This window comes from Pleurodeles waltl, chromosome 2_1 (assembly GCF_031143425.1).
Source record: "Pleurodeles waltl isolate 20211129_DDA chromosome 2_1, aPleWal1.hap1.20221129, whole genome shotgun sequence".
NCBI lineage: Eukaryota > Metazoa > Chordata > Amphibia > Caudata > Salamandridae > Pleurodeles > Pleurodeles waltl.
In genome coordinates, this window is record NC_090438.1 from 311,235,710 (window position 1) to 311,251,503 (window position 15,794).

General features: G+C 47.3%; 1 protein-coding gene across 1 annotated transcript in view; it reads left to right on the forward strand.

Annotated features, from left to right (window-relative positions):
- Positions 1-6,075: 6,075 nt before the first annotated feature.
- LOC138264426 (protein FAM162A-like) overlaps positions 6,076-15,794 on the forward strand; it is a 178,916-nt gene continuing 169,197 nt past the window's right edge. The window contains exon 1 of the mRNA XM_069212542.1: positions 6,076-6,408. Within this exon, the coding sequence (XP_069068643.1) occupies positions 6,231-6,408 (178 nt within the window). The 5' untranslated portion in view covers positions 6,076-6,230. The remainder of the gene's footprint in view (positions 6,409-15,794) is intronic.

Sequence of the window (15,794 nt, forward strand, 5' to 3'; positions counted from 1 at the left end):
ATATAGGGCTTGTAGGTTCATCAAGAACCCGAGGAACCCAGAGCCAATAAATGAGCTGCACCCTCATTTGCTGAAATATAAAGAGTAAAAAATTGCTATCAAGAAAACCTTTGCATTTCCAAAAAGGGCACAAGATAAGGTGCTGAGGAGCAGTGGTTATTTGCACATCTCTGAATTCCGGGGTGACCATACTTGCATGTGAATTATAGGGAATTTCTCAAATAGATGTCTTTTTTACACACTCTCCTACATTTGGAAGGAAAAAATGTAGAGAAAGACAAGGGGCAATAGCACTTGTTTTGCTAATCTATGTTCCCCCAAGTCTCCCGATAAAAATGATACCTCACTTGTGTGGGTTGACCTAGCGCCCGTGGCAGGAAACGCCCCAAAACGCAACGTGGACACATCCCAATATTTTGAAAGAAAGCAGAGGTGTTTTTTGCGAAGTGTCTACCTGTAGATGTTGGCCTCTAGCTCAGCCGGCACCTAGGGAAACTTACCAAACCTGTGCATTTCTGAAAACTAGAGACCTAGGGGAATCCAAGGAGGGGTGACATGCGGGGCTCGGACCAGGTTCTGTTACCCAGAATCCTTTGCAAACCTCAAAATTTGGCTAAAAAAACACATGTTCCTCACATTTCTGTGGCAGAAAGTTCTGGAATCTGAGAGGAGCCACAGATTTCCTTCCACCCAGCGTTCCCCCAAGTCTCCCGATAAAAATGATACCTGACTTGTGTGGCTAGGCCTAGCGCCGGCGACAGGAAACACCCCAAAGCGCAACGTGGACACATCAAAAAGTTTGGAAGAAAACAGAGGTGTTTTTTGCGAAGTGCCTACCTGTAGATTTTGGCCTCTAGCTCAGCCGGCACCTAGGGAAACCTACCAAACCTGTGCATTTCTGAAAACTAGAGACCTAGGGGAATCCAAGGAGGGGTGACTTGCGGGGCTCGGACCAGGTTCTGTTACCCAGAATCCTTTGCAAACCTCAGAATTTGGCTAAAAAAACACATGTTCCTCAAATTTCTGTGGCAGAAAGTTCTGGAATCTGAGAGGAGCCACAAATTTCCTTCCACCCAGCGTTCCCCCATGTCTCCCGATAAAAATGATACCTCACTTGCGTGGGTAGGCCTAGCGCCCGCGACAGGAAACACCCCAAAGCGCAACGTGGACACATCAAACGTTTTGGAAGAAAACAGAGGTGTTTTTTGCGAAGTGCCTACCTGTAGATTTTGGCCTCTAGCTCAGCCGGCACCTAAGGAAACCTACCAAACCTGTGCATTTCTGAAAACTAGAGACCTAGGGGAATCCAAGGAGGGGTGACTTTCGGGGCTCGGACCAGGTTCTGTTACCCAGAATCCTTTGCAAAGCTCAAAATTTGGCTAAAAAAACACATGTTCCTCACATTTCTGTGGCAGAAAGTTCTGGAATCTGAGAGGAGCCACAAATTTCCTTCCACCCAGCATTCCCCTAAGTCTCTCGATAAAAATGGTACCTCACTTCTGTGGGTAGGCCTAGCTCCCACGAAAGGAAATGGCCCAAAACACAACGTGGACAGAACATATTTTTTCACAGAAAACAGAGGTGTTTTTTGCAAAGTGCCTACCTGTGGAGTTTGGCCTCTAGCTCAGCCGGCCCCGGGAGGGGGGGGGGGGCAGAAATGCCCTAAAATAAATTTGACCCCCCAAGCCCCCCTGCCCCTGCCCGGGAACAACCCCTGCCTACGGGGTCGCTCCCCCTGCATGACATTGGCGCCAAAAAACAAATCCCAGGTGCCTAGTGGTTTCTGCCCCCTTGGGGCAGATTGACCTAAAATCGGCCAATCTGCCCCCAAGGGGGGCAGAAATGGCCTAAATACAATTTTCCCCCCAGGGGAGCGACCCTTGCCTGATGGGTCGCTCCCCATCTCTTAAAAAAAGAAAAAAAACACAAACAAAAAAATTGCCCTGGCGCCTAGAAGGTTCTGCCCCCCCCGGGGGCAGTTCGGCCTAATAATTGGCCGATGTGCCCCCGGGGGGGGGCAGAAATGGCCTAAAATAAATTTGCCCCCCCAACTCCCCCCCCACCCGGGAGCGACCCTTGCCTACGGGGTCGCTTCCCCTGCGTGACACTGGCGCCAAAAAACAAATCCCCGGTGCCTAGTGGTTTCTGCCCCCTTGGGGGCAGATTGACCTAAAATCGGCCAATCTGCCCCCAAGGGGGGCAGAAATGGCCTAAATACAATTTGCCCCCCAGGGGAGCGACCCTTGCCTGATGGGTCGCTCCCCATCTCTTAAAAAAAGAAACAAAAAAAAAAAAAACACAAACAAAAAAATTGCCCTGGCGCCTAGAGAGTTCTGCCCCCCCCGGGGGCAGTTCGGCCTAATAATAGGCCGATGTGCCCCCGGGGGGGGGCAGAAATGGCCTAAAATAAATTTGCCCCCCCAACCCCCACCCCCCCCCCAGGAGCGACCCTTGCCTACGGTGTCGCTCCCCCTGCGTGACATTGGCACCAAAAAACAAATCCCCGGTGCCTAGTGGTTTCTGCCCCCTTGGGGGCAGATTGACCTAAAATCGGCCAATCTGCCCCCAGGGGGGCAGAAATGGCCTAAATACAATTTGCCCCCCAGGGGAGCGACCCTGCCTGATGGGTCACTCCCCATCTCGAAAAAAACAAACAAACAAAAAAAAAACACAACAAAAAAATTTGCCCTGGTGCCCTGAGGGTTCTGCCCCCCCCTGGGGGCAGAAATGCCCTAAAATAAATTTGCCCCCCCAGCCCCCACCCCCGCCCCCGGGAGCGACCCTTGCCTACGGGGTCGCTCCCCCTGCGTGACATTGGCGCCAAAAAACAAATCCCAGGTGCCTAGTGGTTTCTGCCCCCTTGGGGGCAGATTGACCTAAAATCGGCCAATCTGCCCCCAGGGGGGCAGAAATGGCCTAAATACAATTTGCCCCCCAGGGGAGCGACCCTTGCCTGATGGGTCGCTCCCCATCTCTAAAAAAAGAAAGAACAAAAAAAAAAAAACACAAAAAAAAAATGTGCCCTGGCGCCTAGAGGTTTCTGCCCCCCCTGGGGGCAGAAATGGCCTAAAATAAATTTGCCCCCCCACAGGCCCCCCCCCCCCGGGAGCGACCCTTGCCTACGGGGTCGCTCCCCCTGCGTGACATTGGCGCCAAAAAACAAATCCCAGGCGCCTAGTGGTTTCTGCCCCCTTGGGGGCAGATTGACCTAAAATCGGCCAATCTGCCCCCAGGGGGGCAGAAATGGCCTAAATACAATTTGCCCCCCAGGGGAGCGACCCTTGCCTGATGGGTCGCTCCCCATCTCGAAAAAAACAAACAAACAAAAAAAAAAACACAACAAAAAAATTTTCCCTGGTGCCCTGAGGGTTCTGCCCCCCCCCCTGGGGGCAGTTCGGCATAATAATAGGCCGAACTGTCCCCAGGGGGGGCAGAAATGGCCTAAAATAAATTTGCCCCCCCCAGCCCCCACCCCCGCCCCCGGGAGCGACCCTTGCCTACGGGGTCGCTCCACCTGCGTGACATTGGCGCCAAAAAACAAATCCCAGGCGCCTAGTGGTTTCTGCCCCCTTGGGGGCAGATTGACCTAAAATCGGCCAATCTGCCCCCAGGGGGGCAGAAATGGCCTAAATACAATTTGCCCCCCAGGGGGGCGACCCTTGCCTGATGGGTCGCTCCCCATCTCGAAAAAAACAAACAAACAAAAAAAAAAACACAACAAAAAAATTTGCCCTGGTGCCCTGAGGGTTCTGCCCCCCCCCCCCGGGGGCAGTTCAGCCTAATAATAGGCCGAACTGTCCTCAGGGGGGGCAGAAATGGCCTAAAATAAATTTGCACCCCCCCAGCCCCCACCCCCGCCCCTGGGAGCGACCCTTGCCTACGGGGTCGCTCCCCCTGCGTGACATTGGCGCCAAAAAACAAATCCCAGGTGTCTAGTGGTTTCTGCCCCCTTGGGGGCAGATTGACCTAAAATCGGCCAATCTGCCCCAAGGGGGGCAGAAATGGCCTAAATACAATTTGCCCCCCAGGGGAGCGACCCTTGCCTGATGGGTCGCTCCCAATCCTGAAAAAAACAAACAAACAAAAAAAAAAACACAACAAAAAAATTTGCCCTGGTGCCCTGAGGGATCTGCCCCCCCCCCCACCAAAAAAAAAAAAAAATGAAACATAAAAAAAAAACAAAAAAAAATGGTCCCTGGTGCCTAGAGGTTTCTGCCCCCCTGGGGGCAGATCGGCCTAATAGTAGGCCGATCTGCCCCCAGGGGGGGCAGAAAAGGCCTTCCCGAAAATATGCCCCCCCTGGGAGCGACCCTTGCCCAAGGGGTCGCTCCCTTTTGTCAATAACAATTAAAAAAAAAAAAATCCCTGGTGTCTAGTGGTTTCTACCCCCCTTGGGGGCAGATTGGCCTCATCAAAATAGGCCAATCTGCCCCCAAGGGGGGCAGAAATGGCCAAAATATAATTTTCCCCCAAGGGGAGCGACCCTTGCCTAAGGGGTCGCTCCCCACCAAAAAAAAAAGAAATGAAACATTAAAAAATAAAAAAATAAAAAATATATGGTCCCTGGTGCCTAGAGGTTTCTGCCCCCAGGGGGGGCAGAAAAGGCCTTCTCAAAAAAATGCCCCCCCTGGGAGCGACCCTTGCCCAAGGGGTCGCTCCCTTTTGTCAGTTTCAATAAAATAAAAAAAAATCCCTGGTGTCTAGTGAGGTTTCAAAAGCCGGATTGCAAGCAATCCGGCTTTTGAAACCCTTGGAGGGACTTCAAAGGGAAGGAAATACTTTTCCTTCCCTTTGAAGCCCCTCCGGGCCTCCCAAGTGATTGAAAAAGAAATGCTTTTGCATTTCTTTTTCAATCGCGCTGGAAGCAGAGCTCCCAGCGCGACTAGGGAGGCCCCTGTGACAAATCAGGGCGCGCTCGCGCGCTGACGTCACAGGGGGGGTGGGGGGGTCGGGGGTGGAAGGGGAAGGTCTTCCCCTTCCATCCCGACTTGGGGGGGGAAGGGGGGTGCACGGGGGGCGCGCTAGCGCGCCCCCAAGTTCCCCTGTGCCATGGACGAGATGATCTCATCCAAGGCACAGGGGAACTGTAGCCTTGGACGAGATCATCTCGTCCAAGGCACAGAACCGGTTAACAAAATATAGGGAGTGACTCTCACTGTGGGGATCCTCACTGTGTGGCCCATCAATCAGAGTACTTGTGTATCCGACAGGGGAGGCTCCTCTGCTATGGCAGAGGAGCATCACCCCCCGCCAGCAGCTGCAAAACTTGTACAATAAAACCATAATAAACTATGTTTTTGAAGCTGCAAAACGTTTACAATAAAAGCATAATAAACTATGTTTATTATGCTTTTATTGTAAAAGGGGTGAGGCCACAGGCAATGACAGGCACTGAGAGGGAGTGCACATCACTCCCACTCAGTGTGCATGTAGGTTTGGCCATCTTGGGCCAGCCAAACACACATGTGCATTGTGCTCTCTCCACCCCGGCAAAGCAGTGCTCCCACTCTGACTCGGAGCGCCAAGTGAGGGCGCTCCCTCCAATCCTCACGCTACTTTCATGCTGCCAGTAGCATGAAAGCAGCGTTAGGATTGACCACAAGGCAGGCTGGGAGCCTGTACCTGCAGTGAGGACAACGGAGCGGTGTGGCGGGGAAGGTTTGTTTTTTAAAATTGTCATTATTATTTTTTTGTCATTTCCCTGCCTTACCGCCCAACCCCTTTCTCCCCTGCGAGACGCAACTGGTATCCAATAGGGATTGGAACGTCACACTCTTGTGAACGCTTATTCTGATACCCAAACAAGGTTTAGTTTAGTTTTTTTTAAACTGCTTTATGTCTGATTCCAATTCACATTTTATTGGCAAATAGAGGAACTTTAGGTGAAGAAAGCACGAAAGCCGTCAACAACGTACCGAGCACTCAGGAAGTCCGTGTAAAGGTATAATTAACACAGACAGCTTAATTGCTTTCAGGTGAATTCCATGAACACTCCTTTTCAGCATACAGTGGTGTTGTAATTCAATTGCGCTTGTCACTATGACTAAGGTCAAATTGAAACTATACCCGGAAGTGCACTCAGTGCACATGAAAGTCTTATATTGCATTAGTTCCTGGTCAAGCAGTTGTACCTTTTCATGTGGATTCAAGAGACGCAGCAAAGCTACTGCTGACTTGGCCATTTCCCCAAAACGTATCAGCAAGATTTTTGTTTTGGGCGCGAAGACACGATGTTGGTATTTCGCCTAATCAAATTTAAACCTCTTGTCACAAGAGCTCTAAGTACAGCATCGCAGCAATTGCCAAAAGGCAAGCCGACGCAACACGTCCTTCAGACAGCAAGGACATTTTGCCATAAAGCAGGTGAGACGGAAGGAAAAAAAGGCAACTTGCAGGCGACTTATCCAGGTGAGCAAAGAACATTTCACGTGAGTTTGTCCGTGGTGTCCGTTGTAATAGATACGTGTGTTTCTGCATCTATTTGAATTTCTAACAGAACATTTTAGTATTTAATGTGATGCATTATATACTTCAGGATTTCGTTCTGAGGTTATTAGGAGTAAAGTGTAAAAAACATAAACATCACCGTTGTAGAAATCTCGTCCTGTGCTCCCAGGATTTGTTTACAATGAGAGATGGTAGCAAATGTAGAAGTGTTAGAAGTTTCTTTACCACGTTTAAAACCGCATAAAGTGCACTGTTTATTACTGCATTGAAAACCTAACACAATTTAATGATGAGAGTACTATTCTGTGATAAATACTTTGCTGCCTTACGATGTAATAGCTATAAAAAAAGTTTGCATTAATTGATGTATAATTCGCAATTCATATGATCTTACTTCAACAAGAGAAAAATAGTTTGGTGAATTTGTTACCTCGAGTATTAAGTATCGATCATGCTAAGTAAATAATAAATAAAAAGGGCAGCGTGTATGTAGCATGAGATACAGACACAGAGTGGCTATGCTACTGGTTCGCACCTCCTATGTTTGCATATAGTAAACTGAAAGAATATAATGTCCATCCATCGCAGATAGTGCTGCCAGGGGTGCCAAACTGGTAGAACATCCAATCACTTTGAGTGTACTTGTATCGGTTGAAAGAATCAACCAACTTATACGAATCCAAAACTTATATACCAAGGCACACCACAACAGTTCCTATAGTCCATTCCTTGATGTACTGAGTCAAGCAAAGTTCAACGTAAAACATCTGTGGGTGATGATAATTTTATTCATCACATGCAAAAAGAGTCCAATGGAATAACACCCAATCCAGCTGACACCTGTTTCATCAACACGACTTTCTCAAGGCATAGGTATGGGTATAATCAAATGTTCCGGGAATGCTGCAAAGTTTCCAACATCCAGACACCACTGCAGGAAGTGAGTTTGCAGTTGTCAAAGCATGAGATATAATATAATTAAGTTGATGAATGCAACCGTGATAAGTAGTATTCGTACGAGTATGTCCCGCGTAGACTAACATTATACCCATAACTATGCCTTGAGAAAGTCATGTTGACGAAACACGTGTTGGCTGTCTGTTTCATTGGATTGGCTGTTATTCCATTGGACTCTTTTTGCAAATGATTAATAAAATTTCCATCACCCACAGATGTTTTACATTGAACTTTGATTGACTCAGTACATCAAGGAATGGACTATAAGAACTGTTGTGGTGTAGCTTGTAAGTAGCTGTTTGCAGCACCACACTGGCCTGAAAAGCCATGGTTCGTCCTCAGGGAATCAGATCTGCAAAGATCTACATAGACAGAACAAGCACTATATTAAATGCTACTGGTGGGCCTGTACCAGTTATTGTGCCACCCACTTAAGTAGCCCTTTAAATATATTTCTTACCTGCCATTGCAGGGTCTGTGTCAGTAGGTTTGAACTAGGGGTGTGTGGCATTTTTAATTCTGCTGGCGTGCGCTACTCTTGTAACACGGAATTACTAATACATTTCGCTGCTCTGCTTCACCTGCACAATTAATCAGCACTGCAAAGACGTGAACGCAGGTACTGACAACCTAATCAGAAAAAAAATATTATTTACTTCTTTCCAAGATGGCTGCTAAGCTCTCAGCTCATTTGTTGCGACCATGTTCAGTTCAATCTGTTCTCTTACACATCAGTACTAGGAAGTCCTAGCCAATTCTGTTGCCTGCCACTTTTACAGCCTGGGCCCAGGTGTGGGGACACGCGACAACAACACAGCGCAAGGCGTCCATACCAACATTGAGAGCGCATGCAGCTGGATCTGAGCTGTAGCCATGGTGAGCAGATGGGTGATGCTATATAGGGGGTGGGGGGGGGGGTGCAATCATAGGAGTTCTGTCTGGCATGTTCACAGATATCACTGACCTGTGCAGAACAGAAACACCATACATTGACATTTGCAGAAAGGGTGCAAACTAACAGCATCTTTGTGCATTCTCACATGTGCAAGAAGCACCATTTCTGACTGACGCCAAGCTGCAACCAGTGCACAGAGGTCAGGATCCCGCTGTGAACTGATCTCACGGTAAGCTAGAAATGAACCCACTCACTGTGCTACTTATTGGACGGTCAGTGCATTCTCATACATGCAAGAAACAGAAGCCAGTGAGCAGTAGCTAGGAAGAAATGGTGCTCCTCTCAGTCTCTGAGTTGTGTGATACCGGGCAAAGTCATGCTGACTTCCTGAACATAGCTCTATCAGCATAACCACCCGTAAACAAACACCTCTCTGCTGCAATGTAGTGCGGACCCCGCCCACTTCCAACAAGCCTCTTCAGTTTTTAAAAGTAGATGGTTTTCCCTTACAACTACAAACAATAACACACTGGAGCTCATGTTTTTGACATTTAACAGGAAGTGCCTAACAAAACTGTCAACTGCCATTCATCCAATAATGAATGGCTGAATTTACTTGTACTAAGCATAGCTGCAGAGAAAGTCACCCCAAGGAGCTTTCTGCTTCGAAGAGCAAGTAATCGAGGTGCTGAGAATAGGCTGTGCTTGTGAGTTTTTCCTTCTGAACAGGGGGTGAGGTACTTAGGCCCATATTTATACTTTTTTAGCGCCTCATTTGCGTCATTTTTTACGCAAAGGCGGCGCAAAATTACAAAATACCATTGACCCATATTTATACTTTTTTAGCGCCGCATTTACGTTGTTTTTTGATGCAAAATTGGCGCAAACTTACAAAATACAATTGTGCCGCCCACATACATTAGTAGCCCTTTTAAGTATGTCTCAGACCTGCCATTGCAGCCTGTAGGTGAAGTTTTAAACTGCCATTTTGACCTGGCAAAATAGATCTTTTCAAATGCCTAAACATTCCTTTTTAATGCGTCCCTTCAACAAAGTCATAATTACCAGTCGGGCAAAAAGAGAGGCCTAAATTTAGAGTTGTAAGTTCACAAGATGTCAATGTTCTATTCGACAAATTTATTACTGTGTTGTTACCTTCCGTAAATACTTTAATTTTTCTGGCCCCACTATGAGTTCCCATGGGGGTTGATGATAGAAATGGGGTCTCTAGTTGGCAGAGGTATTCACCCTGGTCCAAGAAGGGACCACAATCCTAGTCAGGGTAAGTCACACACAATTCAAATTTTCCTGTGCCCACCCTCTGGTAGTTTGGCACTGAGCAGTTAGACTTAACTTTGAAGGCAATGTGTAAAGAATTTGTGCAATAAATCAAACAGTAACACAGTGAAAACACCACAAAAAATAAACCACACAAGTTTAGAAAAATATATGATATTTATCTGGTTAAATTAAGGTCAAAACGATAAAGATTAAATAAGCACAAGTTGAGATATCACTGTTGCAAGATTAAAAATAGTCCTAAATCTTAGAAATCAACAAATGTCTCTTGTTTGCACAAAGTACCTGGTTTGCATAAAAAATAACAACACGCACAGAGACCGCAGAGGAGGAGATGTGTAGAAAAATAGGGTGTGCGTCAGATTTTCCGGCGCGACACAGATGATGCTCTGTATCTTTCCACGCTGCAAGGGGCTTTGCATCCATTTCCAGCGTGCAGTCTTGGTTCCTCACTGCGATACGGGGATCATTTGATGCCCAGGGATGATGCGGGGAAAATCCTGGCCATGCAGGATGAAGCCACAGGTGTTGCATCGTTCCGGTAGGTGACAGGTTAAATTTTCTTTCGCACAGCAGGTGCTGCGTGGATTCTTCACTTGGTAAGTTGGGCTGCATCGTTCCAGTTCGGCTGTGCATAGATCCGGTAGGCTGTGCATCGAACTTCCATCTGCACGGTAGGTGCTGCATCAATTCTATACTCGGGAAGTCGGGCTGCATCATTCCGGCTCGGCTGTGCAGCAATTTCTTGGTCGCAAAATGACTGTGCATTGTTTCTGGCAGGCTGTGAGTCGAATTTCCAACCGCAAGGCAGGGGCTGCGTCGATTCTTTACTTGGGAAGTCGGGCTGCGTCTTTTCGGCATGGCTGTGCAGCAATTTCTCGGTCTGATTGTGCATCATTCCCTGCAGGCGGTGCGTCAAATTTTGGCGCACAAGGTGTTTCCTGGAGAGATTAATGCCCACATTATAATTTTGGCGGTAAGTACCGCCTACCGCCGCGACAACGGCCGCCAAAAAGACCGATGCCACTGCTAACATCTATCCACCATAATATGACCACAGACGGATTACCGCCATAAGAAGGGCAGAAATCCGGCTGTGGCCATACTGGCGGACGGTGTTAGGTGTCTGCGTGTAAGTTTGGATGTGTGTACGGATATGTGCATGAATGAATAGATGCATGCGTGTATGCCTGTGTGAACGAGTGTGTGAATGCGTGGTGTGTGCCTACGAGTGTGCGTGCATGGGACGATGATTGGAAGGGGGGCGCATGGATGGAGGGGGATGGGAGTTGTCTGGGGAGTGTTGGGGGGGAGTGTGTTTCTTCCTACCAGTGACAGGTCAGGAATTCCCTGTCACTGGTATGGCCTACTGCCATGGTTTTCGTGGTGTTACGAACGCCACAAAAACCATGGTGGTAGCAAGTGTCCTAATGCCTCAAGCTGGACAGTAGCGGCTGCCAGGTTGGAGATTGCTATCTCTAGCACGGCGGCTGCTACCACCATGGCGGTCGGTGTGGTACATTGGCAGGTTGGCTTCAGGAAACCTGCAATGCAATAATGTGGCGGTATGTACCACCAGCCTGTTGGCAGTGCTACCTCCACATTTCCGCAGACTGCCGGGGTCATAATGACCCCCTAAGTCTTTTTTGCCCTGAGACCTCAGAAAACAAGAGGCAAGCTCAATCAAAGCCCTTGGTGAGCACTTCTCAGCAAAGCCAGAGTGCAGCAAGGCAGCAGGGAAACATCAGGGCAGCAGTCCTTCTCAGCAAAGCAGTCCAGGCAGATCCTCTTGACAGGTTGCAGGCTTAGGTCCAGAAGTGTCTGAGTTGGTGGGGTCAGGGACCGAGTTTATATACCCAAAAATAACCTTTGAAGCTAAGGAGACTTCAAAGAGTGGTTTTCAAGTGCACAAGGTACCCTTTCAGTACAGGTCTGTTTACCAAGGTCCCAATAGGGGTGTTGGCAGTCCATTGTGTGAGGGCAGGCCACTAGCCTTTGAAATGTAAGTGTCAGGACCTCTACCCTTCCATCCCAGGAAGACCCATTCAGTATGCAGATGAGTGTAGGTGTGACTGAGTATCCTGTGTTTGTGGTTGTCTGGCTGAAATGCACAAGGAAGCTGTCAACCAGCCCAGACATTGATTGGAGACAGGCTGTAAGGCACAGATGGATTTTTAATGCAGAGAAATGCTCATTTTCTAAAAGTGGCATTTCTAAAATAGCAAAATAAAATCCAATCTCAGCAATACACAGGATTTTCTATTACCATTCTGGCCATACTAAATATGATATGGTTACCCCTTTCTGAAGAGAATCTACCACTCAAACAGTATATGAGGATAGCGCTAATGCTATCCTATGAAAGGAGCAGGCCTAACACTAGTGGAAAATTAATTTAGGAGTTTTCCACTAACTGGGCATATAAAACACAGATGTACATGTCCTGTCTTTTACCTACATAGCACCCTGCCCTATGGGTTACCTAGGGCCTACACTAGGGGTGACTTATATATAGAAAAAGAGGAGTTTAAGGCTTGGCAAGTACTTTTATATGCCAAGTCGAAGTGGCAGTGAAACTGCACACACAGGCCTTGCAGTGGCAAGCCTGAGACATGGTTAAGGGCCTACTTATGTGGATGGCACAACCAGTGCTGCAGGCCCACTAGTAGCATTCAGTTTACAGGCCCTGGGCACATGTAGTGCAGTTTACTAGGGACTTACAAGTAAGCCAGATATGCCAATTGGGCATTAACCAATGTTACCATGTTTAAGGGGGAGAGAATATGCACTTTAGCACTGGTTAGCAGTGGTAAAGTGCGGAGAGCCCTAAAATCAGTAAAAACAGTGTCATAAATGTGGAGGGAGGCCGGCAAAAATTTGGGGGATAACCATCCTAAGGCTGTCAGGTCTAACAGTTGAAATAATGAGTATCGGGTTATATTTGTAAGATGAGAGTTTACGTTCTAAATTCTGTTGGATATTACTGACATGGAGAAGCAATTGATGAGATTTTGCGTTTGATTTGTGTGTCAGTGGTTCCAAAAATGTTAACAAACTTTGACTGAGTAAATATCGGAACACTGATCATTTATTTCAATTATATTTTTGTTTACAAATTGTTGATTAACAACCCTTGATAACTGATATGTTATTCGTGACTCTATATGTTAGTTAACATCCAAACCACTAAGATATATGGTAACATCAATACTTTTCCTTTTCTGTATACATTGTGCATGTTCCATGATGGCGGATGCCGTAACGGGGAAAGTTTGATGCCAATACCGATTAGTCATTTCTTTTTGTTGTTCACTTATGGAATTTGGTGGATTGTGAAGCACAGCCACCCTGTGTTTGAGCCAAGCTGTTAAGCCAAAACACGTCGCAGGGGTTGGAGGTATTTCTATATATACGCTGAGAGCATGTGTTCTCTCCTTTTTGGGAAATCTATATTTTTGCATGTCGGATACCTCTCAGGCTTCCACATGCCACTCAGAGGGAGAAAGTCTGGTATTAGTGCTGATTTGTTGGAAACAATATATATTATATATATATATATATATATATATATATATATATATATATATATATATATATATATATATATATATATTTATGTATATATAGTTAGAGGTAGGACCTAGTTTACACAGAAAGAGTGTTTTTTTGTTTTGCCTATAAGCTTGGCGCCGCTTGATGAATCTTCAAGACATTTTTAAAACGTATACTTTGCTAAGTTCAACTTCTGTCTTGAAAGTTTCAGGATGATCTGTCAAGTGGGACCGAGAAAACTGGGGAGGTACCAAAACACATCTTCCCCATTTATTTTTCAATAGGACTTTTAGACACTCCTACAACCCAAACCACTGAACGGAATTACACCAAATTTGGCACGAAGCTAGATTCTGTTACACAGATCATGCTTTTTGTTATTTGGTGTGAATCCATTCAGTAGTTTTGGAGAAATGTAAGGCCAAAAAATATAGATATTTAGTGATGCAAACCACAGTCTCCTGCACTTTTTTAAATGCCCCGGGTGGGCCAGGTCTGGGGTGCAATCATAAAGGAAGGGGCGCATGCCCCCCCTCCTCGGGCTTTAATAAGCCATGTGCACCACCATCTCCTTGTGGTGAATGTTTCAATAAAAGCGGGGGGCCTCACCCACCTGCACTCGGGGGCCACCACCCCCAGGGAAAAATGTTTTTTACTGAGGGGGGAGGCCCGATGTCCTCCCCCACAGCTCCGGGGACCATCACGTCCCCAGGGCTATCAACTTAATTGATGTGGGGGGGGGCTGTGGCTCTCTGCACCCTGGGGACTACCACCCCCCAGGGCTACACTTTAGTTGGAGAGAGGGGGGCTGGTTTGCCCCTTGCACCCCAGGGACCACCATCCCTGTGGTAAAAAGCAATTTATTTTAAAGGGGACTGCACGCCCTCCCCACTGCCACAGTGACCACCTACCCGTGGGCATATCTTATAAAAAAGAATGCGCCAAGGACCACCACCCCCCAGGGCAACACTTTATTTGGAGTGGGGGGACTGTGGGCACCACCTGTAAGGGGGCCCATGGCTCCCCTACACCCTAGGGCCCAACATTCTCTGAGGGTACACTTTATTTGGAGACTGGTCTGGCCGGCACCCACAGCACAGGGACCACCACCCCAGGGCAAAAAGCAACTTATGTTTGGGGGGCCACATGGCCCCCCACTGCCCTGGGGGCCACCTCCCCGTTGGTCAAGTCTTCTATAAAAGAATGGAGGTCCCTATGGGACCACAAAGCTATGTCATTGTCTTGGAGCCACAGATGGTCCTGGGGACCAGCACCCCACACAGCCAGCACTTGCTATGTCCCGAGGTGCCTACCCCCGGGACATAGCTGTTTGCTGTGTCTTTGCTGTGGTGCTGCAGCCAAGCCACAGTAAATGCTCTGCTGTTTGACAGTGGAACCTTTAAAGCAGGTTCTGCTGTCAAACAGAGGGGACAGAGATGAATTGCTTCAGCAAGCACTGAGCTGCTGTCAAAGCCTTGAGGCTTCCCCTGCAGTGCCAGGTAGCCTGAAAGATCATTTTATTATAAATAAAAATAATAAAACAATAATGAGAAATAAAAAAGTATGTCGCGACTGCGGGGGAGCCCTTGAGGGTTCCCTCGCAGTCCTAGAAATACCATAAAGGGCTAAAATTAAAAAAACAAAAACAAAACCCCTGTAGCTCAGTATGAAGAGCATTTGAGGTTCGAGTCCAGCTGGACTCATTACCATTTTTTATTTAAATAAAAAAAATATAATATTTTAAAAAAATATATACATAATTTTTTTTTATTTTATATTGGATATAAATATCTCATTCTGAGTATATCAGACATCAACACCTAAAAATCTCTGTCTCATGCCCTCTCACTTTCTTTCTCTTTCTCTCTCTTTCAATTCATTCTTCCACTCTCAGACCCACTCAGACACTTACACACTCACTCAGACACTCACACATCCACTCACAGACCCTCTCAGACACTCACATACCCACTCGCAGACCCACTCAGACCCTTATGCACTCACTCAGAGCCCCAGTCAGACCCTCACGCACCCACGCATAGCCCCAGTCAGACCCTCAGGCACCCACTCAGACCCACCAGATAGCTATGCGTCACCTCACACACCCACTGAGACTCTCACACACCCACTCACAGACCCAATGACACCCTCATGCACCCACTCACAGACCCACGCACACACTGAGGCACCCACTAAAACACTGATGTATGCACTCTCACACCCAGAAAGACTATCTGACAGCCACTCTCACCCCCAGATACACCCTCTCACATCTATTCTCACTCCAAGAGAGTCAACGAACAACACCTGCCATGCATGGTCAAAGGGCAATGCGCAGCATGGGGTTGGGTGGTTGGGAGGTTGACTGCAGGCCAGGTCTTGCAGGTAACCTCCGCTGCAGATGAGTGAAGGCTGTGCATGGTGCAACGTTGGGTGGCTATAGGAGGTTAATCACAGGGCCTGGCCACAGGCCCAGCCCTGTGGCCAATCACCGCCATGCACAGCCAAAGGCCATGTACAGTGTTGCTTGGATTCATGTATAGTAAGGAAAATTACTATATGTTAAAAAAACATAGAAATTCACTGAGAAAAAAATGTTTACAGGGACGTTATAGTTAGGAAATAGATTTTTTTTAAACCTTAG